This window comes from Megalopta genalis, chromosome 4, assembly GCF_051020955.1.
Source record: "Megalopta genalis isolate 19385.01 chromosome 4, iyMegGena1_principal, whole genome shotgun sequence".
Taxonomy (NCBI): domain Eukaryota; kingdom Metazoa; phylum Arthropoda; class Insecta; order Hymenoptera; family Halictidae; genus Megalopta; species Megalopta genalis.
Window position 1 is genome coordinate 6,196,639 of NC_135016.1, and position 26,904 is coordinate 6,223,542.

The window sequence follows — 26,904 nt, forward strand, 5'->3', positions numbered from 1 at the left end:
TGTGTATGCGCGTCTGTTCGAGGAACGAATACGTGTCCAAACGATCTGCGGATCGGTCTTGCTCATCAGCGAGGAGAGGCTGGCCGCTTTCACGGTTCCTTTCGGCGGAGATTTAACGAGACACGGGGGCAGCACGATGAAAAAATTGGATAAAAAGCTTTTTTCCGGGGCGAATGGGAAGCCCGGCTCCATTCGCGTTCGATTACGGGGACGCGTGCGTGGCCGATGGGGAACGCGGAGAAGCGGCGGCGGCGTCCGTAGCGCCGAGTTTTCAATTTATTGTGAAATTAACGAGGACGTCACAAATGAACCGCGCGCCCTCGCCTCGCCGCGCCTCGCCGTCTTATTGAGGCACCCCGGGCTCGTCCCCCGTGTCCGCGGCTCGCTCTCCGTTCTTTTTCCAGCCCCTTTCTCCTTTTCTGCCCTTTCTCTCGGCCAGCCCTCTTTATCCGGTTTGCATACGGCGACGATTTCAATGAGCACGCGAGCACGCCGCGACGAGGCCGAGACGCGCGAGGCGCGGCGAAACCGCTCCGCTTGTTCCACTTGCTCCCCCCGCACCCCGAACAGCCGCGACGGGCCGCGACGCGCGTCTTGAACCCTTCTCCGGCCTTTCGGTAGCGCGCGGTCCGAAGAAAAGACTGGCATTGAAAGTTCTTACTTCGCTCCCCCGAATGGCGACGACCAGCAGGCAGCCGTGCTCCGAGATCGTCGAAGAGTTTCGAACGCGCCGCACACCGCCGGGACGCGAGAACAGCCCTCTCCCCCTTCTTTCTGTCCGGCGTGCTCCCTTTTCTGTTTTCCACCGGTGGGCGGTCTCGGGCGAAGACGCCATATCGAACGTGCGCGGAAAGCAAGACCGCGCTCCGCCGTTTCGCCTTTCACCCGGTTTTGTTTCCCCGCGAATGTATGTTCGCCTCCGTTTAAAAGGAACGCGGCACCGTGGATCGCGCCGATTTTGTCGCGCGGGGAACGGGAGGGGCGGGCAGGAACGCTTTCGATCGCGCGACCGGGGGCTTCGATGAAAACGCGCGACGGGGAGAGAAAGAGAGAGCAACCCTCGCGCGTGTCTCGGCCGGAACCCCTTGACATAAACCTTAACGAATGGGCCGCGGCCAGGGGGGCAGGGGCGAGGAGCAACGTCTGCGAGTCGGAAGTTTCTCAGCGAGAAGAAAAGGATCCGGAGCGAGCGGGTTGTTGTCGTTGTTCCCCTCTGCAGGGAGGAGTCGCTAGGGATGACGGCGTGCTGGTGCCTCCTTTCGGACCTGCTACCTGTTGTGTGTCGACTTGTCGCGAGGACCGCGGGAATACCAGCGAAACAGACTATAATACTCGGACGAGTGGTTTCGCAACGTTTCGCGGACGAGCCGCGTCGGTTAGGCCGGGGTGTTCCGAGGCTAGGGGTGTCCACGGCCGGGGAGAAGCATCGAGGTCGCTTCGGTGTTGGAATGATTGACCATCGGATGGCGGGTGCTGGTTAAATTTGGATCTAGAGGTGCAAACGTTCTACCTAAATTTTGTCGCAGTTTTGTGTAATGTTAACTGCTAATATTGACAATTGTACTAATCACGATTAACTAAATAACTAAATTATAGTTGTACTAACAAAAGGATTTTTCTACTAAATATATTTTGAATATAGCTTTTCTATTAAATATAACAAAAGGATTGACCCTTTGCACTCGAGCGGTGACCCCGAGGCACCACTGAAATTGTTATATCACTTTCCAAAATCATTTTTATATTAACAAAGTTCGATTGAAAAATTGTTGAAAGCGTAACTGTTGTACGAGTCGCCGCAAGACTCAATTTTCTATGCATAAAATGCACTTTGTCGTGTAAAATGGGAATACTATAAGCGAGCAAAATTATTTTCGATTCACGGTTAAAATGGCTTCGAGTGCAAAGGGTTAACTTCGAACGAAAATGTTTTGATAACATACGAACGAGAATTGATGATGATTCGAGTGATTCCGTGGCTGCCACGCACGAATGCTGAGAAATGTCCGCCGTCCGAAGGTTAACTCGCTCACGGGGCGCGCGCGATCGAAATGCAATCGCCTCCGACCGGACGGCCTGTGAAGTATTATAAATACCTTGTGCATCGTCGAATCGCCTTCTAATTTTACTTTCGCGATCTCGAGCCCCCGTTGCGGTAGACACCACGCTGAAATACATCGGTCTGACGCGCGTGTTTCGTGTATCAAACGTTGCGAACGTAGATGGAGCGAAAGGGAAGGAGAGGAAGGCGAGGAGAGATTGTGAGAAGTGGATGCTGAGAGAGAGAGAGAGAGGGAGAGAGAGAGAGAGAGAGAGGGCTCGAATTATAAAAAGAAAGAGTTTATCGCTTGCGTCACCCTTTGATACTAGGGCTAGGGTATAAAGAAGTGTGGGGGTTGCAGCTGCACGAGGTGCATTGTTGTGTTTCAGTGCTCACCTCTATGACGGGGCTGACCTTGAACTCCCTGAACACCCAGTCAGCGAAGAAGCTGTTCCGCTGCCAGCTGTGCCACAAGGAGCTGTGCAGCAAAGCATCCTTGAAACGCCACGTTGCCGACAAGCACGCCGCGCGACAGGAGGAGTACAGATGCGTCATCTGCGAGCGGATATACTGCTCCCGTAACTCCCTGATGACCCATATATATACCTATCATAAGAGCAGACCCGGCGACATTGACATTAAGTTCTTTTGAAGGTTTAGATAAGGTAGGGCAACACGCAACAAAATCCTTTCTCTGACAGAACTCAAAAAAAAAAAGAAAAAATAACTCAATCATCACCTCTCTATAAAAAAAACTCGACCAGAATGTACCACACACGGGTGCGCGTGTCTCTCCACCGCCTGTACCATTCTCTCGCGCGATTTTTTAACACTACTTCTCTCGATCTAATATTACCGATACTTCCCTCCTACACACACAAAACATACGCACACGCGCACACGCACACACACACACATATTCACATATTCACATTCTTATATACTTGTACGTATTTATATCGATATTCTCTCTTCTCTCTGTGTTGACACCCTGCTCCTTTTCAACCGCGGCTCGCTGCCGCGGAAAAACTCGAGAGCTCGTCGTTGGAACGCTCGCGGAGGTCGCGATCGCATAATCGTTGCCTCGCAACGACCTCGGCTTCCTCGTCAACGGTGCCCTCCCTCTTCCGCTTTCCGGTATTCCCCCTGTTCCTGTTCCTCCTCCTCCACCGTCCCCCCAAGAAGAGTGTGCATGCCAGAGAAACCGGTCCCGCCGACTCCCACGTGTTCACGACCCTTTGCTCCTCCTGTTCTTCTTCTTCTTGTTCTTCTGCTTCTTCTTCTTCCACTTCTTCTTCTTCTACTTCTTGCTTCTACTTCTTCTTCTTCTTCCACCGATGCTCTCTCGCGGCACACACGGAGCTTTCGTTCCACCGTTCTCAAGTTCATTCCACCGTGCTCCACCACCCGCGGAACCGCTTTTCCCTCCTCTCCTCCGGTCGTCCTTCGCTCGTGCCGGTACCGTACGGTCGCCGATCGAGCACTTCCGGTACTCGCGGCTCCGTTATGCCACTCCCCTGCTCCCTTGTCGGCGGACACGGGACCCCGCGGAATCTCTGGATCCCCGGGATACCCCCGCGAATCCCCCGTCGACGACGCCGATCGACCGTCGAGCAGGGAGCGGCCTCGATCGCGACGATCGCGGGGCACACGGTTCCGCACACGATTCTCACGCTTCGATGTCCCTCCCTCCCCCCTCTTCCTCCCACTAACACAGCCCACCGACTCTTCTTTTCCGTTTCTGTTTCTGTTTCTTTGTTTCTTTTCGTTTCCAGATCAGTTTTGGCAGCCTCGCACGCACGATCCCCCGCCCGCCTGTCGTCCTCCCACGCTTTTCTCCCCCGTCGCCCGATTATATATTCTTTCTCGTTTCTCGTTCCACGTTTCCCGGTACTCACTGTCGTTTACGCTTCTCGATGTTCGATGTTGTGTGCATGCTCATGTGTATCGTCGCTTGTCAGCCGCGGCTTCCATCCGGGACACGATCCTCTTTCCGCGGTGCACGAACGTGTACGGTCGCGCGTCGCATCGTCGCTGCTTCTTGCGTTGTACAATTGTCGCGGCTCGAGCCTGCACCGGCGGGGCTACCGGCCTCTTACCGTGGCATGACTGCAATTCCCTTTTCTCCGCTGCACGCTGCTTCACGCTCGGAAAACGGAATCGGCGCGCTCGCCGATACGCGTTTCTCGACGGGGCGCACCGCCGCGGTTTGCAGCCTGTCGTCGCGCCTATCTGCACACTATCCGGCCCGAAGGACGGTTCTTGCATGCGCGGATCGACCTGCTCGAGACGCCGCTCTTTCCACGACACGAAGAACCGTCGTTCGGCTGCCGGCTGCTTCCGGTTAACTGTTTCCTCGATCGATGATCCCGCGGCCGGAACGTCCGGGAACCGGACCGGAACAGTCGCGACTACGCGCGGTCTGGCATGGTGGTTTTGGTCCTCTTCATCTCTACTCGCTCGACTAATAATTACAAGACTCTCTCGGCCCGATTAACGACATATACTACCTGTCCAGTCGCATGAGGATCGCTCGCGATCCAATCCGACACGCTCCGACGCACCGATCGATCTAGCGGCGTCGAAGCCTGACGCACGCGGTCTTCGAACGATCCCGAAGAGTGCAGGGTTGGTGGAAGCCGAGGTCGCTCTTCCAGGCCGGCGAGCTGCCCCCCGATATCAGCCTCGATCGTGGGAGAGATCGAGACGAATCTAGCGGTTGTTCCAACGACTTGCGAAATTCGGACACCCCCCTTTTTTTTCCTTCCGAAACGATCTGTCATCTTCCCGCGAGAACAGTCTCTCGAGCTAGCCGAACGGAAGACGTTGACGATTCTCTGACGAATTTAAGTCGATTCGATGGAATACGCGGGTGAACAGCCATTTTTTCGATAACGGAATAGATAGGTATCTTAAGTTGAATTTGTGGTTGGTTAGTCAATTTTTGTTCGATCGTACAATGCGATTTTTTACACGGTATTTACTTGATATAGTTTACAGTATTACTTAATATAATTTCGTTGTTATAGTTTTTATATATCTAGATTCATTGTACGAATTCGAGGAATTGCGGTTTTCAAGGAATTCTTCATTTTTCTGTCGAGCCATTCTAAACCTTTGTTTTCTGATTTCACGAATAACGATTCACTTCAACTAGTACAACGAATGGCTAAATAAATTATCTTCTTCTAATATCAGTATTTTATTATACAATATTAGTATTTTTATAATATCATAATACTTTTTACTAATATCAGTTTATAAATCTTGAAAAATTGGCTGAAAATGTGTCCAACCGATCGACCGTGATCGTTAACGTTCCGAGCTGTCCGTTAAAAATCGCGCGAAATCCCGACCGATGGAACGTGATTCCGAAGGTCGGCGATTTCAACGAAAGACCATGAATAGGACGATCAGACTCGCGGCTGGAGAAAACGCGGATAAATCACGTCGCGAAACGACGGGACTGTTCTCGGGCGCGGAGATCGAGCGGTTCTTATCGGCGATGAAATCTGACGAATATACGGACGGTTTTCAGGTACGGGCAACGGGATGCATCCAGCACCGTCGACGCCTCCCTCTGCCATGTACCGGATGCCGACGCCGACGGCGGGCAGCATAAACGAGTCACCGGAGTGCCCGTACTGCCGTCGCAACTACTCATGCTACTACTCCCTGAAGCGTCATTTCCAGGACAAGCACAAGAAGTCGGACACCCTGCACGTGTGCGAGTTCTGCAACCGGAGCTACAGCACCAAGAACTCGCTCACGACGCACAAGAGCATACAGCACCGCGGCTACTCGGGCAGGCTGAAGAAGCTGCTCAAGGCCCAGATGCAGCAGCAGCCGCAATGAAAATTTCGGAACCGTCTTACAGTGACCCCGTCCCGGGCTCCCGGAATCAGCCGGCCGCGTCCACCGCGTCATCAACGGCGCCCGCCCGTCGCCTTCGTCATCCGGTTCTTCGCAGCTCACCACCGCCATCCGCATCGTCGTCAACGATCGTCGCGCGTCCACCATCGAGCGAGCCACGATCGCGTCGATCGTCGACAACGCGACAACGAGCGCCGGTCTCGTAACCCGGCAGGCTCTCTCCCCGCACCCCCAGAACAACCCGCCGCCTCTTCGAGAACCACGATCTAACGCGCCGCCGGAGCTTCGTTCGCGCCGCGCGGCCCCCTCGAGCCAAGACTGCGATCAATCCAAAGAAACCACGAGAGAATCGACTGAGACGCGGCACACACCTCCGAGCCGCGTTCCCGTCCCGATCGGGATCATCCCGAGGGGGGTCGCGTCGCGGACGGGGGCGCGGCTTCGAGACTGAATATCGCGGATCGAGGGCTCGGGAACGAGCCTGCGAATACATTCCACTGGCTTAATCGAGGTTTTCTGCGGGGAAATCGGTCGCCGGGCGAGAACGATATCGCGTCGTTCTCCGCGGATAGATCGTTTCCCGCGGGGAGAGCGGGGGCAGCGTTCGAGATACGCCGATTGATCGAGTCTTGCCAAGGTGTCGATCGTGCCCCGACCGGTCCCACGAATCATGTCAATTCTGTCCTGAGGACGCGAGCGTCGACGAGGTCCGTTTGAGAGGAGGAAGGGTTTCGCGATGGGAGAGAGAGAGAAAGAGAGAGAGCGAGAGAGAGAGAGAGGGATGAAAATGTGATTGGCAGTGCTGTCGCGAGACAGCGCGAACGGGGGATGGTGCGCCGCGCCGAGCTGGGAAGACGATCGACGTTGGATAGATCGACGGAGGATAGATCGACGGAGGATAGATCGACGGAGGATAGATCGACGGAGGATAGATCGGCGATCGGATAACGTCGTCGAGCCGTCGATCGTCGGCGGTCTTGCCAGCTCGGCGGGGAATCGGAGAACCTTAGGCCTAAGTGAAATTCAATTACCAATGCGAACATGTGCTCAAATTTCGGGAACCGGGAGCGGGTAGAGGGTGAGGACGAGGTTGCCGGAGGGGGTTGGTGGGAGAGGACGCGGGGTGTGTCCGTGGTGGCGTAACGGGCCAGAAAGTAGCGTAGCTCGCGGGGTAACAGCGTCGGGGGCGAAACACGGCGGGGAATTATGATGGCGGAGTAGAGGGGGGCGCGTAGAAAAGTGCAAGTAGAAGTAAAAAAATTGGGGGCTCTTACACGTGTACAGGTCCGTCGTGCGCGCAAATTACACAGACTATATTTTTAACTCTTTAAAAGTAATATTTTGAGCTGTAAATATATATATATAAATATTATATATATTATATTCGTACGATATAATTGATAACGATGATATTCTCTTGTTCAGGTTTTATAAGTGGGGGTGAAACGAGAACGGGGTGGGAAGCGTGTGTGGATGGGGAGGGGGCGGGGGGAAGAAAACGAAAGAGAAACGATTACGAAGAAGCGTAGCTCGACTTAGATTTGACCACGGCGGGGGTGGGACAACGGCGGTCCCATCGGTGTCTCCAAAATTCGGCTCAGCCTCGGACCGAGCGGGACGAAGCGCGCGAAATGAGGAAGGGGATTTTCAACGCGTTCCCCGCCGCGCCGATATTTCGGCCGTTCCGACGTCCCGGAATGTTTCGCGGATCGGGAAAATTCGTTTGTGCGCGCGGTTCGATCGATTACGAGGGGTCCGACGACGATCGTTCGGGGCGGGGTGAAATGCGCGCGGCGCCGCCGGGACGGCGGGGAACGCGTTGATTGACGCGTCTCATTGGCGAATGTGCAATATTACGAGTAAGGGGTAAATTTTTCCGACTGTTTTCGTTCGATCAGGCCAAAGAAGCGCGGTCGCCCGGTACCGATCGCCGTCGAATCGGGGAACGATTGTCGCCGGCTGTGTCCCGCCCTTGCGAATCTTCGACGCATCCATATGCTTGAGCGAACGTGCGAGGTAGCAAAAAAGTAAGAAAGACGGAACAGGAGGGGGAACGGGGGACAGGCCCTACAAAGTTGTTCGTCGCGCAACGTATTTCAGGTTTAGAGCTCAGTGTAAAGAGAAAGATACTTTATCGCGAGGGGGTTGTAAAGTTGCAACACGCGTACACACATTACACACACGGGAGAAGGGGAAAGAGAGGGAAAAATAGAGATAGGGAGAGAGGGATAGAGAAAGATAGAGAGAGAACGGGGAAGAGATCGGTAGAGAGGAAAGGAAACAAACGCCATTATTAAATAACGATCAAGTACAAATTATTTGCGGGGGAGTACGAGCGAAACAAATTACGTCTACGTCTAATTCTTAGGTTCCGTAGTCGCGAGAAAAAAAATGGGGGTCGGAGAAAAGTATTTAACGAGCTAACGAGCTAGAGACGGGGGGCGGCGGGGGGACGTGATCAGTCGTGCGCGTATTTTCTCGGGTCTCGAGGTCGGCGGCACGGGGTTTTCGAGGGAGCGCGGGCGATCCGGGGGGGACGGCGGAGGGGGCCGGACGAGTTTTCCAAAAACATATCTTCGCGAGAACGAGAGGTATACCGTGAATGAGAAATTATACGATTTTAGATTTAGGTGTCTTCCGATGGCGGGAGTTTTTAACATATTACGTATACATTCGTAGAAATAAATGGAAAGAGAGAGAAAGAAAGCGAGAGAGAGAGAGAGAAAAAGCGAGAGAGAAAGAGAGCGTGAGAGTGTGAGAGGAAGAGGAAGAAACGTTTTTCCGCGGCCGGACAAAGCATAATGTGGAGAAAGGGAAAACAATGGGGGTGGGCACTTTGCGCGTGGACATCTTTGCTTTCCGAAAAAATTTCTTTTCGACAAAGGGAAAGGCTTGAAGATAGAATTCGTTAGTGAAAATTAAACTAGTCATTTTGGAAACCTTTTAATAATTCTGTGATATACTGACGCGAACGAGCATCAAAGTATGAATATATATTCGGCGCTGCAAAAATGAAACTGGGGAGGGGCGGGAGCGGGAAAAATATCGAAAGAGAAAAAGAAAGAAGAAAAGAAAAAGAGAGAAAGAGAGAGAGAGAGAGGAGGGGAGAGGAGTATCGAAGAGTAGTCGGAAGAGAAACGTTCCACATTATGATTGCCGGCGTGTGCGCAGAATCGCGTGGGGGAGGGGGTTGGGTGGAAAAGTAATTAATTGGTTAATTGAATATCGGGAAATTCTGTGATGTCCTTCAGTTGGGTATACTAGAACGAGAATATTAGAGATATATGGAGAAACCAGAAAAAAAGTATACGGAATTAGATCGATGTTCGGTGTTGTGTAAGTTAATTGTAAAAGTAACAAAAAAAGGGGGAAGCAGGCGGAGATACTGGGGAAAGGGGGCGGAGTGGAGTAGAACGGGGAGAGGAAGAAGTAAACGAGAAAGCCGAGAGACGAGTCTCCTTTACGCCGAGAAAATTGGCTCGGACGCCGGGGCGATCCCGATGATCGATCCTGGACGACCCTCGATCACGAAATCAATTAGACTGCGGGGAAAATGGGAAATCCCGCCGGGAAACAGCCCGGGAGAAAAATCGAGGAAAATCGGTACGATACCAAAGTGGATTTGACTGTTGTTGCGATTAGATTTTATTTGTTTCGCGTTCGTTTTCTATTAGTTCTTCTATTATTTTTTTTTGTTCCTTTTCTTGTTCTCTATTTTCGTCGTTTTAAGCGAGACCAAAGCGAGCTTTCCCGGCGAGCTTTTCGCGGTCGACGGTCGCCCCGGGGTCGACGGGGGAGGGCAGGGGGGGAGAAGGGAGAATATTTCGCCACGGTGTGCCCGACCAATAATAAAACATATCTCTTCAGGGTATTCGACCCATTTGCAACATCGTCGCGCACGGTGTTCGAATGCGAGCAAATTCGAAAGAAACGATCGTGAATCGACGGGGACACGTACACACAAACGCGCGCACACACACATACACACAGAGAGAGACACAGAATCTATTCCAATGTGCCAACGTCTTCGAAACAAGGAATTTTAGGTCTTTTACTATTTACACGGGAAGAGAAGAAAAGTGAGAGAACGATAGAGAGAGAAAGAGATAAAGAAACAAGAAAGTGAAGGTGAAGGAGAAGCAGAAGAAAAATGGAAAAAATGTAGTTAGGGCGGCGCGTCGCATCTTCTTTCGAGAAACGAATATTACCAACATTATTACTATTGCTACTAATCGTTCTAGGATTTAAAGCGAAACATTATTGTACGAAATATTATCGAAGAACTTTTTTCTGAACTCTAATGCATGGATTTTTGTCTCGTATGCTATCACAAGGAGGAAACAAAAGTAGGGAGCTCTAAACGTGGAGAGACGGGAGAGAAAGTCGGTAAAAAGAGAGGGAGAGAGAAAGAAAGAGAGAGAGAGAGAATGTGTGCGAATGCGAGAGCGAGAGAGAGAGAGAGAGAAGATATTTTAAACTATCTATTTTTATTTGCATTCTAAATATCACGTGCGTGTAAATATTAAATATCGATAATGTAAGGTAACGTGTACCTCTGACGTGCGAATCCACAGAGGAGAACGATTATGTCGTCGTGTGCGAATTTTTGGTATAGACGTTTTAGAATTGTATGGAGTGGGCAAATCCGTGCTGGACTGGACGTTGGTTATGGCTCCGCTAATTAATCGCGAGACGGCGCGGCTCGCGTCGCGCGTAGCTTCCTTCATTTCCGTTTCTGATCGCGACGCAACACAGGTCGGCGTTCGGTTTTTGATAGCGCGCCAGGCCCTGGCGAACACGATTATATTCGCATAATTCCGGTCACGGGAGCCCGTCGGATCCATGGCGCACGGCCGCGGTTCCGCGGGCACCTTCCGGACCGAGAAGAACCGTGCGCGTGTCAACGAAGCGAACAAGCAAAGCAAGCAAGCATTTCCAGTTCTTCCGTTTCGGACACGCTTGACAAAACGTTCGAACCGATGCTTCGTGCTCTTCGTGTTTTCCTCTTTGCTTTGATCGGACGCGATCGATCCGGGCGGGCGAGAGCTCGGGCCACGAACGAGAGAACGATGACGATTATTTCCTGGCGCTGTGACGGAAACGAAACTAACGCGATTTACGTTTTTCTTTTTTTCTCGAGAAGGCTGATTTTTTTTTGTATAATTTAGAAGAAAAAAAAAGAAAGGAAAGGATACACCGGCAAACGCGTTTAAAATTAAGGATTCGAATTTTACCTTTTAGTTTCCAAACTCTTTTTCTTCTTCTTCTTCTTCTTCTTTTTTTTTGTTTTGTTTCGTTTTTTAAAAAAAGAACGATCCCTGACACGGTCTCGGGGAGACATCGACTGATTAGATTGTTTGTGTGTCTTATACTTTTTTCTTCTTTTTTTTTTTTAATTCGATTGGTTTTTAAACTTGTTCTTGATCATGTGATATTGTCTTACCAAAGAGAGCATCGGGAAATTGCGGAGGCTTCTCGGGGCCCGCGATCGGTATCCAGCCGGGGGAATTCGTGGGGGGGAAGAGAAAAGAAATTGACGGGGAGAGCAGAGTCTTTTTTATCGTACTTTAAGGGGTTAAACCGTTCCATTTTGCATTCGCTGCGTCGACGATCTCGTGCAATCTCGATCGGACCGATCCCGACTCCGCTGGATACCGCGGGCGCCCGATTACGCGCCGCGGATGATATATTATTATTCTCGGGACGAACACTCTTCGGTTTCGATTTCAAAGGGAAACGAAATTCTTTCGCATTTTCTTTTACTTTATTGTTTTCCAAAATGGCGATTCGAAAACGTGGAACTACGAAGAGAAAGAAAGAGATAGCTAGAGAGAGAGAGAGAGAGAGAGAGAGAGAGAGTGAGAGAGAGTGAGAGAGAGAGAGAGAGAAAGAGAGAAAGAGAGGAGAGAATGAAGGGCGGGGGAGAAAAAGAATAAGAGAAATGGAGAAAGGAACGCATTCTTTGAAAAAAAAAGGAAAAAGATAACGCTGTCGCTGAACGGCGACGATGTATAATTAACGTGAAAAAAATTGAGATAGAAAAACTAAGAAACGAACGAAAAAAAAAAAGTGAAAATACTGTCGAGCATATAGGAGAAAGACTACTTAGATTTATTTTTATTATGTCTTCAAAAAGACTTTAAATATAATATTTATATTGTGCCATAATTAATATTAAAAGAAGAAAAAAAAAACAGAAAAACCTTAAGTATAAATTAATTGTTACGAAAGTTTTTAAATTTATCGGAAGGGGAAAATTTGCAAAAGCACGCGATAAAAAAACAAACGAACAGACAAACAAACATACATACAAACAAACAAACAAACGAGGGAAAAAACATAATGCACCACGAGAATCACCTTAAAGGCGGACAACGCGCATAGAGATATGCAGGGGGATGAAAAACATGAAAGGAAAGATATCACTTAAACTGTCTTAACGATAATTAACCGTAACGATAGTTCTTAAGGAGATGAGAAGAATCCGCGTCATTTTTAAGCGGAGCACCGCATTTACAAGAGAAGCTAGGATTAAAACAAACGATAGAAAAAAAACAGGTCGATCACCTCTCCGCTCATCATTGTCAACACTATAATAACGCGTAGCGTGCGTCTTTTTATCACACTTCTGTCCGAAAGCAAAGTAAACAGGAAAATTGTAAAAAGAATCGTGAGAATGGAGGAGAGAACAGTGAGAAAGAGAGAGAAAAAGAGAGAGAGTGCAAATTAAGAGAGAGAGAGAGAGAGAGAAAGCTAGAGAAAAAAAGGAAGTCGCCGTTCTTCCGCGATGAACTTGCGCGACAGCGAATCTAACGCGAGTATATATATATATATATATGTATATATATACCATTTCGATTCGAGCAACGATTACCGGCGATCCATCGACTCGTTTCTTGCCAGTCTTTTTCCGCGAGTTTGTTCATCGACAAAAATTCCTCCGCGAGCGCACAGAATCAGCCGTCCCCGAATGGAAGCAATCACGAGAGAAAACGGCGAGTCGATGATCGCCGGTCGTCGATCGCTCGGCGAGCGGACGCCGCGTAGAATGATCGCGAACGAGAGGAACGGAGGCGGGAGAGCTCGAGCTGCTGCGATCAGATCAGCTGTGCGAAACAACGATTATTGTTCGCGGCTCGCACAGTTGGATTAGGAACATATCGAGGATGTTGTCGAGTGGAGATGCAGAGAACGAGAGAGAGAGATTTTACGAAAAGAGAGCGAGAGATTTTACGAAAAGAGTGGGAGAGAGAGAGAGATTTTACGAAAAGAGAGAGAGAGAGAGAGAGAGAGAGAGAGAGAGAGAGAGTTCGCAGGAGGGTGCGAGAAGCGTCGCGCTCGGACGCCTCCGTTCGGTGTGCAGCGCGCGACACGCGAATATCATCGTTTCATTTTCGATTCTACATATCGTCTGTGAGTGTGTACTTTCCATATGGATGTGCGGATCCTGCGTGTCGAAGCACGCGCGCACGCACGCACGCACCCACACAGGCAACGGCGCGCGTGCGAGGGGAAAATACGATTTTTCCGTTGTTCTGCTCTCCGTGTATTAATTGTGTACGAATTTTCGTCTGTACTGTCGAGTCTTCTGCCTGTTCAACGTTAATTATTATACACGTCGGTGATGTTTGTTGTCATATCGGTCGACCATCAGGGATTGTTCGATCCGCTTTTACGGATAGGCAAGGGAGGCGAGATCGATTGATCGAAGGGAGGACGGATAGACGAGAATGAGAGAGAATGAGAGAGAAAGAGAGTGAAAGAGAAAGAGAGAAAAAGAGAGAGAGAATGTGTACGATATTTGGCGAGGAGTCGATGGCACGTTATGTTAACTTTTTATGTACATAAATATATATATACAGATATGTACGTATATACATGCATAACACGCATAAAATATTATATATATACATATATATATATATATAAATATTATATATATAGGCCTATTTTGTAAGGATTCTCCTTGGTTTTATTTTTATGTTAATCTTTTTGTCAATTTGTTACAGCGATTTAAGAGAGTGATTGTTTAAACGCGTTGAGGAGAACTTACTGGATACTTATTATTATTATTATTATTAATATTATTATTTTATTATTATTATTAGTAATATTATTATTTTATTATTATTATTAGTAATATTATTATTTTATTATTATTATTAGTAATATTATTATTTTATTATTATTATTATTATTATTTTATTATTAATATTAATATTATTTTTATTAGTATCATTATTACAATTATTGCTATTACAATCATATTATTGCTATTATTATTATTACTCTTATAATTATTGTAATAATAATTATTAGTACTAGAATTATTATTTTGATTAATTTTATCACGATCACAGTCTTTCGTTTGTCTTTCTTCTTCTCTTCATTTAATCACGGAGTCGCGATCGATCGCGATGCGTGCGCGTACCACTCCAGTCACGCTATAATTATCTATTCCCTGTCGAATTGGAAGACCGATCGATCGGCTATTATCGCGAGATACCGCGTCCAAAATTCTCGATCAGCGCCGTAATAATCGCGCGCACTCGATTTCTATCCGCGACAATTTCGGAAGCGAACGTTTTATCGCCGACCTTTGGCACGCCGCGCGAATTCGTCGCATCGGCGACCGAAAAAGATTATAAATTATAAATTAAAAATATAAAAACCGGAATTCACCGTCGCGCCCTCTGAAAAGCGAAATTCTTCGATTTCCGCGTCCGCTATCGTCGGCTGTCGGCGATTAGAAGGCGTCGCAGGGGTCGGCCACGTGTTCAGCGAAAAATCACACGCGGATCGAGGGCGCGTTTACGTTCGCCGGCACGTGTGCACGTGCCTGGTGCATCCACGTGAAGCCTTTGAGACCTTTGAACGGCGCACCTGTTCGCGATCACGCCCACGCATCGCGAGCGAGACCGCCGCTCTACGTTTCCCTCGTGCTCGGTGTGCGTGTGCGTCCGTGTGTGCGTGTGTTCTTTTGAGGTCCGCTCGATCGCGCGTCACCGAACAGCCGCCGACGAGGGCCGCGCGTCCGCGCGCGTTTTATTTTCTCTCCCGGTTGGCTCGCGACCGAGAGATCATCGGTTCCGCGCGCGCGCGCGCGCGCGATCATTTCAACCAGTAACGAAGCACAAATTGTTAAGAGAATAGACACCGGGTCGTCGGGCAAGCAGAAGGATCCACGTGTTGCAAGCGTCCAATCAGAGTCACGCACGGTTTACATCGATCGTTTTTTTGTTTTTTGTTTCTTTCATCGCGCGTTCGTTCGAACGCCTCCCACTCATTTCGCCGGGGGCGTTTCGTACGCGTTCACCAGAAAATTATCCAACGACGTGTGCTCCACGCGGATTGCCTACGATTTTCACGGCACGTGCACGGCGCCGTGCGAAAAACGATCCGGCCGCGTTTTTTAAACCGCAGCCGCACTCGATTCCTTGTCACGTGCTCGCTTTCCGATCGCTCGTCCGGCTCCGAAATCGTTCGCGATCATCCGAGTATCGCGTCGAGAATCAAGGAGAGAAAGAGAGAAAGAACTCGAGAGAGAGAGAGAGAGAGAGAAAGAAAGAGAGAGTGCGTGTGTATGTAAGTGAGATCGCGAGACAGAGAGAAAGGGAATGAGCGAAAGAGAGAAAGAAAGGAAAAATCCGCGCGGAGGATGCAAAAACACATGAAAGAACCATTCGCGACGTTGTGGAATCTTTCGTGGACAATCACGGCCCGACTATAATTGTAATTGTAAACAAAGTGCAACACGCTGCCTTGCTGAACAGTACAAGTACAAAACGAATACAAATACATAAAAGAAAAAAAAACATGTCTTCGATTAAATGATTCCGGTAGTTAAGATATCAAAAAAAAGTAAAAAAGAGTAAAACGAGAGTGTGAGGATGGAGGGAGGGGAAAAAAACAAAGTAATTTAGCGAAAAATAAAACGCGAAAGTGAGAGAGAAAGAGATAGAGAGAGAGCGAGAGAGAGAGAGAGAGTGTGTGTGAGTGGGATGAAAGGGTTGGAAGAATGAGGAAGTAAACAAAGAGCGTTTAATCGTATTAAGGGAAAACGGGAGAGCCTGCGCTCCGTTTGTAAGCAGAGAAAGAGAGAAAGCGAGCAAGAGAGAGAGAAAGAAAGAGAGAGAGAGAAAGAGAAATAGAGCTGGAAAGAAAGAGAGAGAGAGAGAGCGCCGTTGTTCGCAGGAGAGAGCGTGAGAGAGTAGAGCGCGACACGGCGTGCGTTCGTTCACAAAATACCTCAGTTGCCGTGGCCTCAGACAAACCGAAATAGACAAAAAAGAAAACCGCGCCAGACACGTTCCTGCGATCGTCCGTCGTCGGAACAATTCGCCGGACGCGGCAACGTGCTCGAGGACGCGGGTGCGGCCTCTCAAAGACAACGCGCCGGCGGCCAGCTTGGTGCCCGGCGAGAGGGGTCGAGGGTCGCGGTATCCGCCGCGGATCGTTCGTCCGTAGCAAGACGTTCACTGCCAAAAAGAGATAAATGAGTTTTACCGTCGAGGCTTTCTCGACGACGACCGGAAGTTCCCCGAAAGCGACACGCGCCAGGGTGGCGACGGTTCGCGGGGCGGAAACGCGCGCCGCGTCTGAGGCCCGGCAACAACAGATTCTCATCTAAGCTACAATAGTTGTTGTACTTACTTGTCTTCTATTTTGTCACTACATTGTCTGGGTATTAAACGCGAGCCAAGCGGCGCGGGCCGCGTTCCACGCGCTTCGCGGACGCGCGCTTCCAAAGCTTCCGCGGTGCTCCGATCACGGCGTTCGAGGCGCGACTTCCTGTCCGCGCGAAACGTTCGAAAGCCGACAAAGCTGTCCCGCGGAAAACTTGACATCTCCGCGTCGGATTGCACGCCGCTAGCTCGTACGAGAGCCGCTCGTCCCGTCAGCGGCGCGTTTCGCGGCGCGAATCCATCGCGTTCGCGGATCGCGCGGAGCACTTCGCGGCCGGCTGGGAACATTTGGGAACCGACCGCGAGCGATTCCGTCGGATCGCTTCTGACGGAGGGTGCTTCGGTTATTTTCGATCGGTTGGCAGGAGGAATTTTGAGTATTTGCTTTGCGGACGGTGCCGGGAAAGTATTCGGACTATTCTATTTACGTGCGGATCGTTTAAGGCGAATCGCCCGGGCCGGGAGGGCGGGAGAGACGGGGTGGTTTTCGGTTCCCCGTGGAACGCGGCGCGCGCGCACTAAGCTCGCTCAACAGTCGCCGTATTATTCTATTTTACAGAATGCAAAGTATAGATATATAAAATAAAGCGAATAAATAAATGAAAGCTATATACATATATTGTTCCGTTATCGCCGTTATACCATCCGTGTAACATAGAACATTGCGAATAAATTTGCAGTTTATTGACCGACGAGAGAACAAACAAGGATCTTCTTCAGTGTGCTCCGATTAAATCGATTTTAACGAGCTTCTTTTTTCCGTGTATCCAATGATATTCCATAATATATTCGCGTAACGCATAAATATACAGATAAACGAATGGATGAATGAATATATAAATATATAAATATATATATATATATAAATAAAATAAATGAATAAATAAATGATTAAATAAATAAAATGAATAAATAAATAAATGAATGAATAAATAAATAAATAAAATGAATGAATAAATAAATAGATAAATGAATAAATAAATACTGAGCCCGAGGACGCGTCTCGTCGTCTGCGGACTGATGCGCGGCTCGGGTTTGCACCTTCGTTTCCTGATTATCATTGTAACAAAACGTACCTTTTGTCTTTCTTGCGTAAACGAGAGGAGTATGAGAGGCGAGAGGCGACGAATGAGAAGCGAGAGAGGGATAGAGAGAGAGAGAGAGAGAGAGAGAGAGAGAGAGAGAGAGAGAAAGAGAATTTGCAACGGAGTTAGGATCGATCGGAGGTTGATGTGTATTTATCGTGTGTGTAGCATTAAGCGTGTACGAAGGTCCGCTGCGCGATCGAGCGCCCTCGCGATCCACGCGATCGCGTGGGTGCCTGTGGAGAAACGATGCTCTTCGACAGACGCGCACCGATTTAAAAAAAAAAAATAACAAAGATAATTACGCTCGCCCTGTGAGAAAAAAGAGAGAGAGAGGGAGAGAGAAATAGAGAAAGAGAGAGAGAGAGTGAGTGAGAGAGGCTCACGAGGCCGAGGATTTATAAATGAACGAAGCGACAAGGGGGATGCGATTCATCGATCGTGGGGGCTTAGGCGAGGAGACCGCGCGTACGATCGATTCCACGATGTAGACCGAAAAGCGATCGACGGAGATGAAAGAGAAAAATTTTATATATATATATACATACATACACATATATATATATGTATATATATATGGCGAACAATGTCGACATATTTTCTAACGCGCGCCGCGTCTTTAGGCTATTATTACATTAATTGTAAGACATTGCAATTAATTCGTGTATGTATGTAAGCGTTTATTCGTATTTTTCACACACAGTAAAAAGGAAGATTATTATTGTCTTTATTATTATTATTATTATTATTATTATTATTACTATTATTATTATTATCATCATTGATTATTATTAATTACTATTAGTTACTACTAATTATTATCGATCATTATTGATTACTATTGATTATTATTATTACTGATAATTGTCGATTATCATTGTCTATTGATTATTATTATTATTACATAAAAATTCGATAATAGTTGTTGGTGTAATATTATGAAATAAATCTTTAACGATAGTAAAGGAGAAACCTTTTCCCGCAACTTTTTCTTCCCCGCGTAAGTGCCTCCCCCACCTACCCCCCGCGTACTCCCCGAGCATCCCGGAAGCGAACGAGAAGGCGATATATCGAGGGTCGTCACGATGAACGACGATAATCACCGGTTTTTCCATTAGAACGCGGCGGAGGAAACGGAAAAACTCGTCGGTCGATGCATCACGGGGGCTCCACCACCGTCGGCGGACGGGATTGGCCGGCCATGGTGCGTCGGGCGCACCATGGAACCGATGTGTGACGTCAACGATAATAACGGCACGGGAAAACGCGAGGGCGGAAAAGCCGGGATCCGTCTTGGACAGATGCGTGCCGAGAAACGTGGGCGGAATAATAATCGGAGGCACCCTCCGATCCACCTTCGAGAAGGGAGCCCGATGGAAAACGAGGGAAAATAACGACGCACCGCGCCGGAACCGGAAATCGATTTCACTCGACGCGCCGACGGATTATAATAAATACTCGTTCGTTCCCTTAAATTGCCACTTTGCGCGGCGGCGGAAATTTTACGAGCCGGAGGCGAACAAGAAGCTTTCCTACGGACGGTTTCAATGAAGCATCCGTTTCGATCAGATATTCTTCGAGCGGAAGTTTCCTAGACGTCCAATTAGTCTCGAAAAAAAGAACGGCGACTCGAAGTTATGGCATACCGGCTTCGCTAGAAATGCATTAACATACATATTAGTTTTACGGTAGTATTACATGTGTATGATGTAACTGTGTAACAGGGTGTATATAGAATATATGTGTAACGATGTGGTCATGGAAATGTATGCTAAGCAATATTGTACATGCAATTGTAACGTACTGTACATACATACATATATACGTATATACATTGTACGTTTATTATAATGATTGGTTTTTTCAATACTAATTGGACGTCTGTGAAACCCCTCTTGTTGAACCTTTTTACTGCTGTTCACTTATTTATTAGGGGTATTCTTAAGTAATGCCGTTTTTTGATAGTTATACAGAATATTTTATTCGATTTAATAGTCAGCATAGATTAATTTCACAACATGTCTCGCTAATTGACGCTTGATTTGGACAATTTGGGAAGAGGAGGTACGATTGTATATACAAATTGTACATTTTTGTTTTCAAGCTGAGCGTCGATTAGGGAGAATTTATTGTAAATGGTAACAGATCTAGAAAGTATGGTAAGAAAATTAGAAATGTAATATAATATGAATTACAACTAAATAATATATAATATAATAAATGATGAAATAAATTACAACTAAATAATAAATAATATAAATATGAAAACAACGAATTACATCCACGTATGTGACGTATGTTTGCTCAGAATAGAAAATGAATGATTAATCTATTACACCCTTATAATTTTTTTTATAATATCGCTGTAATTTCATGAAATCTTTGAATCTGCTGTCATGGCGATCGAAGCGTTAAAAAAATAACGCTTATAGAAATTTCACGTTAAACAAACTGCACTTCTTAATTTCAATTTGATTAAATGTATCGCTGTAATTTCATGAAATTTTTGAATCCGTTGCCATGGCGATCGAAGCGTTACAAAAATTGAGGCTTGTAGAAAATTCAAAATGGCACGTGCCGGTGCACAAAGTGTCAGGAATATCAAGTTCCGCGTCGATGCATAGCAATGCCAGACATTACGGCAGATAATTACAACGCTGTTTATATTATTTCAACGCGTTGAAACACGTTGCATGAACGGTAAAAGTGAGACATACATTTGCATAAATCGTCTACGATCGAAGCGACTAATCGTCGGTCGTTTTAAACGATCCCTCGGAGTCTTCGCGTTAATAGAATGGCGGCGTATCACGAAACCGCTCCGCCGAGAAAACGGCAAGGGGCGCGCGGGTGCCGGCGGCGGCTCCGTGAAAATGAATATTTCATGGGAATCGCGTCGCAGGATGCGGCGTGTATTTCGCTTTTCCACTCGGCCGACCTCGAGAACCACCTACATAATTCTCTCTTTACGGTTGCCGGCCGAGTGCAGCGTGTTAATTAGCCGCTTTAACGCTCTCCCAGTCTCGCCGGTTGTTTATTGCGCCCGCACGCTCGTTACTTTCCCTTTCCCATTACTTTTTATCTTTCTTAATTAAAGAACCGTTCCGAGGAGTCTCGGGCCAGGTGATTTAACACCACGGACCGAGTCGCGCCGTGAACCGTTTTTGCCACCGAGTTGACAACGGCGCGTCGCGTCCCGGGTAATTACCCTCGGCCCAACGACATAATTACGATCGTCTTATTAGACCCTAAAATCTGTCGGTGGGGTGGGGGGTAATAGTCATTGGCTTCTCGCGATCAATCGGTACGGTGGGACACGGTTTTGCAGTGATTTCTCCCAGAAATGTTCGGAGGTCGGAATTGAAACCGGCAAATCCGAGAATACTAAATCGCGATTCTTTGGGCCTTGTGGATCTTTTTTTATAGAAATTGAGATAAAGAAGATAACTTAACTTTTTATTTTTAATCTTTGCCACGATTCGGAAGCCACGTGCCACGATTCGAAGGCAATTCCGAGGCCACGTGCCACGATTCGAAGGCAATTCCGAGGCAACGTGACACGATTCGAAAGCAATTCAAGGGTCATGTGACACGATTTGAAGGCAATTCAAAGGTCACGAGTCATGATTTAAAGGCAATTCGAAGGCCACGTGACACGATTCGAGGGCAATTCAGAGGCCACGTGATACGATTCGAGAGCGATTCAAAGGTTACGTGTCACGATTCGAAGGCAATTCGAAGGCCGCGTGACACGATTCGGAAGCATCGACGTAGCTTCGACGTAGCAATAAATTACCTAGGCGTAGGACAGGCACAGGGAAATTCACAGCAACCCGAAATTTGGAATTTTCGAGAGAAATTACTGTATTTTCCATGGGCTAGAATCACAGCAGCGTAAGGCATTGTTAACTAACATGTATATTGTTTTCTGATCAAATAACAATGATGCTACGATAATTATAATCTTAATTTTAACAGAATTAACTCAATTCACAGCGACTTTATAATTTACTTCACTCGCATTTTCAACATTTCAGCGTGCACACGTAGAGTACATTTGAAAACACGAGTCAAAATTGTCCGAAAATGACGTCACTACGATTCTAACCCCATCATTTGACTACGGTCGTTCTCAATAATGGCGCCCCTTGTCAGAAACGATACGACACAGAGACAATTCGATACCAGATAACTATTACCGACACATTGTCAATTTGACTTCGAGTCATCGTCATCGACGCAGACTCAATTCGACTCGAACCCACCGCCGCCAACGGCTTAAGTAGACCCGAAGAAAGCCCGTAAGCGTGTTTCGCGGTGAAAACCGGGTCCCCGGCGGCAGCGAAGCGAGGCTGCGCCGCGACAAGGGGCCGAAGTGTTTAATCCGGTGCTCAAGGACCGTCGGATAAGTTTCCAGGACGGACGGGTGCCGAGCGTCTGATAAATATTTAAAGAAGCGCCGGAGCATAAGTTGACGGGGGACTCGTGCTCTTAACGTTTGCGCGCGATTGGAGCTCGGGAATAAATCCCAAGGCCTCGGCCTCCGGTATTCCGATAGCCTGGTCGCGAATGAAAAACGTCTAAAAGCGCGAGATACGCGAGCGAGCGCGAGGAGACAGCCGCAAGGACGAGCCGCAATATTCTTAACGAGTTCTCCTGCGTAGGACGAGATCTCTGTACCATGGAATCGGGGATATCGGTCCATGGTGTAAGCGGCAGGGCGCGAAGGGGAGGGTGGCGTTCTCTCCGATCGGAGCTCCGGCGTTCTCGGCGGTCGGGATGGCCTTGGTGCCGCGACCTTGGCACTCCTGGTCTAGGCGTTCGTAAAGTAGGCGCGGTCCTGGGGTACGCGCTGCCATGGCGTTGCGACGAGCGTGCGCGAGAAAGCGCCGGGGTGGTTTCTCGCTCCACCTCGGCTGCTCGGAGACCAGCCAGTCGGGACAGCCGGTCACAGACGCTACTCAGCCCAGAACCGCGTCAACGTCCTGCCGCGAGCCATCCCAGCAGGTCCGGTATTCGACGATCGTTCCGATCCTCGCGATCTCATTCCGTCTTCTCGCGTCGCCGAGCGTGTCCGAGCCTCTGCGAACATCCGAGCGCGCGTACGCCTCGAGGTCGGTCGCTCCTCTTCGTCCAAGAGAGCCGCTGCTCCTCGATTGCCGGAAGCCGAGAGGGATCTTCTCAGAGGGTCGGTTTTGTGCGCCGCGCGAGAGAAACGCGCCGCGAGCCCCAGCATCGGCGGGAAGGTCCGGAGACAACGCGCGCGACCACCTGTAGTTGTGGCCCCGAGCCACCCCTGACTCTGCTCGTCCGACGAGCCTCCTCCCACACCCTCCTGTCGGCACCCCGGTTTCTTCCAGCCGAAACCGGCCGCGCAGCTGGACTTCGCTGTCGTCGAGGGAGCACCAAGGCCAAGGGCGACATCCGCACGCATACGGTACAAGACAGCCAGGATTACCACCAAAATGAAGACCTCGTCGTATTCTCTGCGCGTCATGCGACGGGTAAGTCGACCAACGACACATTTTTATCCCGTTTGTAATACGAGAAGATCATGATCTCGCGTCGAATCCTCGCTGTCTCACGAGCCACAGCACTGGTTTTCTCGGCGATGTATCACGCCCTCGTAGAACACGCAAACAGCCCTTCACATAGAACTCTCTCTCTCTCTCTCTCTCTCTCTCTCTCTCTCTCTCTCTCTTTAGCCATTCTCCAATTCTCCGATACCCGTTCGTCCGTCGTTCGATTTCCGTACGCCCGCGGCATCCGTTGATCTTCGTTCCAGCGATTTTCGACGGCTGCGATTGATTGGCTTCGTCGAGAGGCGAGCCCTTGAGATGGAAACTTCGTCAATTTCGCTGGGATTCTTGTTTCGATCGCGGCGACCAGCGCAGCTTTCCTCGGCCGGAAGTTTGTCCAGTTGCGGGAAACCGTCTCTGAATTTTGTCGAGGCCGCAGTTGTTAGAGCCTCTCGAGCACCAGTCGAATGTTCGTTGAAGAGGAACAAACTGTGGGAAAGATCGTTGTCGAATGCATCCCGATGGCAACGGGAAAAATAATTACGGCCCAACGGAGCACAGGAAACCGTGCGCGAAGACGTTCTTCCAAATTGGAGGAGAAACTTTTCGTGGAAATATCGCGGAACGTAATTCTCGCGAGGAAATTATTCTTTGAAGATTGATTCGTTCTTTTATTTTCGGAATTGGAAATCGAAGTAGCGACGATCGAATACGTATTATCGAGCGATTCGTTCGAATTCGTGCGACATGAATTTTGTACGCGCAGTCCGGCAAGAGATCTCCACCGAAAAATTCCTTTTTCCTCTCCAAAGCTTTGCGTTGTTCTACCGCTTCAACGTGCATCAAGTAGAAACAGCGCGCAATGGTCAGACGTCGCATATTTATTTTTCCCTGAAAGCAGGAATTCGCACAATAGAATTTCACCGTACATTTTCCGGTATGTTACTCCGTATATGCTTCCCTTTCTATTTTCTTTTACATTTCCTTTTCCATTTCCCTCTATATTTTCCTTTCTATTACCTCGCATATCTACCTCAGCGCAAAAATCCTCCCTCTTTCTTGCCAACCGCCGTATTCCCGCATCGAATAATAGTCGTACATCGTTCCATCTGTTTATTCGAATAATTCTTTATTCGAACAATTCTTTAATCGAATGATTTTCTATTCGAATGATTTTTATTCGAATAATTTTTTATTCGAACGATCTTTTTATTCGAATGATTTTTATTCGGATTCTTTAATCGAATAATTCTTAATTCGATTAATTCGGAGAATTCTTTGTTCGAATAATTCGAAGAATTCTTTAATCGAATAATTCTTAATTCGAATAATTCGGAGAATTCTTTGTTCCAATAATTCGAATAATTCTTTATGCGATCAATTCGAAGAATTCTTTATTCGAATAATTCGAATAATTCTTTATACGAATAATTCGAAACAAATTTCCTGCACGAATACATACTTATTCGAATAAAATTCGGACAATTTCGTATCTAGATCAATTCCGATTCGATCGAACATCTATTCGACAGTGTCGAATAAAGCTTCATTCGTGGTCATCGTCTTTCATCCGTCACGGGAATAAAATTTCGCCCGACTCTGATTCCGAGACGCAGCTCTATTTCCAGCTTATCGTCCGCTCGATGAAGCCACGCCGGCGATCATATCGTGGTCGTAAATAAATTGTTTTTGGCGAAAATTCGTGGCACCCGTTGGGCGCGCGAAATCGCCCGCGCACGAATCCGGCCGGTGCAACTGATTTATTCCCTCGGCAGCGCCGCTACCGCGATGCATATTCCATTCGAATGCATATTCAACCGCGACTAGGCCCGCGGCGATGGTATAATTCAAGGCGCGCGGACCGCAGGGGGGCTGGCTCTCGACCGGAAACGATGGGGATCGAAGGAGAACCTGGGAATTCTTAGCCCAGGAAATTGCGTTCGCTCGCTCCCGGCACGCGGCTTACGTAATGCCACCTGCCGATCAATTACCCATGAAGCGATCCCGATACCTGCAGGAGCATTACTTCGAAACAACGTTGCGCAATGTCGAGCACGGTGCCGCGTTAATTGACGCCGCCGGCACGGCAAATTGAAATTGAACCGAATTCCTACGAAACAACGGATCCGATCCCTTTTCAATTAGGCTCGATTCATATCGGCGGCAACCGTTACGGACCGGCGGACGTGCCGAGCAACAATTGCTTCCCTTTTGCTCGATTATTCCCTGAAAGGTTCGCGAAACGAAGGAGACGCTCTCTCTCTCTCTCTCTCTCTCTCTCTCTCTCTCTCTCTTACACACATACACATACACACACTCATAAAAGGGAAAATTTCCGGTGCCTTTGGTTCTCAGATATGTTATGAAGGACCAGAAAATGGAACATACAACTGCCGACCAAGAGTTCGAGACCACCTTGCTCGTTGTTACATTTTATACTCCCTCAGTATCGAAATGATCGTCCTATTTGCACAAATTATTTGTATCGAGACCAACCTGCTCGTTGTTATATTTTATACTCCCTCAGTATCGAAATGGTTGTCCTATTTGCATAAATTATCTGTATCAGAATAATTGTCTCATTTAAAAAAATAATGCTTTATACCTGCTCCATCAATAATTCCAAGACATCAGCATAATTTATGAAGAATAACACAGAGCTATATGAATATAACAAGAGTTCATTTAATTTTTACTCTATATAATAATAATAATAAATAAAATAAATACTACTACTACTATTAATAATAATAATAAATAATAATAAATAATAATAATATAATAATATAATAATAATAATAATAATAATAATAATAGCAAAAGCCTCTGTCTCCTTAATTCGATGCAAATTAACGATCACAATCTTCCAGCCAATTTTAGCCTACCTTTCGTATCTCGTCTTAGAAACTCCAAGGGAGGTTTCACCCCCTAAAAAAGAATGGGAACAGAGGTCAATGTGAAAAAAGACACGTACCTCTTACATTCTGGAGCTCGATAACGTATCTGATACAGAACGAGTGCAATTAAAGGCTTACATCTGGAAAGCCTGCGTTGTCGGTCTCTCATGTTCCGTCTCTCCTTGGATCGCATTCCGTTCCATTAGCCCCGGATTAAAATGATATTTCGCAGCGGCGTTGCAGCAGCGTATTCGTGCCGAGCGCGTTAATCGACGCAGCCGGCCTCGCGAAATTGAATCGGACCCGACCAAGCCGTTCGATACAACGATTCTCCCATTCGATCGGTCGGAGCTCGCCCCGACGAAGCCGGACGCGCCGTAACTTCGAGCATCCGTTTCGCCTCGTTTGCCCCGGCAAACAAATCTTAATTCTCGTCGAGAAATATTCGGACGTGGGTCCCGCGAACGCGACCCACATTCGCGCGTTCGCAAACAGCAATCTCCGCCGGGGCGAGCGGAAACGCGAAGAAAATCTGCGCGCGGCGTGTAACCGTGACTGCCGTTTCCCAGGGCCTTCGTGGAACAAAGGCGGGTCTCTCTCTCTCTCTCTCTCCTGCGTTTCTCGGTCCGCGCGAAGAAGATTCCATTTCCCCGGCAGCCCCGGTGATAAACAATTAAATCGGAGAACGCGGTAATAGAACGACGAGACACCCGGCACGCCGACTCGTAATAACTTTGCGCGCCGAGCCGGGGAGCACGATTGGCAACCGGATTTGGTGAGAGGGTCGAGGGCCGAGATTAAACC

At 48.1% G+C, this 26,904-nt stretch overlaps 2 protein-coding genes across 3 annotated transcripts in view; both read left to right on the plus strand.

The window, feature by feature from the left end:
* Window positions 1-2,571: 2,571 nt before the first annotated feature.
* LOC117222610 (uncharacterized) lies at window positions 2,572-18,656 on the plus strand. The gene is made up of 2 exons (XM_033474394.2): window positions 2,572-2,706; window positions 5,580-18,656. The coding sequence occupies exon 2, from the start codon at window positions 5,594-5,596 to the stop codon at window positions 5,894-5,896; it is 303 nt and encodes a 100-aa protein (XP_033330285.1). The 5' UTR covers window positions 2,572-2,706; window positions 5,580-5,593; the 3' UTR covers window positions 5,897-18,656.
* A 3,973-nt stretch (window positions 18,657-22,629) lies between these two features.
* Window positions 22,630-26,904, plus strand: part of LOC117222521 (neo-calmodulin) — a 131,803-nt gene continuing 127,528 nt past the window's right edge. Inside the window, exon 1 of one of the 2 annotated variants that reach the window (XM_076521204.1) lies at window positions 22,630-23,188. In XM_076521204.1, the coding sequence (XP_076377319.1) occupies window positions 23,150-23,188 (39 nt within the window). In that variant the 5' untranslated portion in view covers window positions 22,630-23,149. The remainder of the gene's footprint in view (window positions 23,189-26,904) is intronic. The other variant, XM_076521205.1, reaches the window with a different exon arrangement.

Bases quoted from the DNA above. Each gene is read 5' to 3' on its own strand.
- LOC117222610 (XM_033474394.2), top strand. From the start codon at position 5,594: ATGCATCCAGCACCGTCGACGCCTCCCTCTGCCATGTACCGGATGCCG.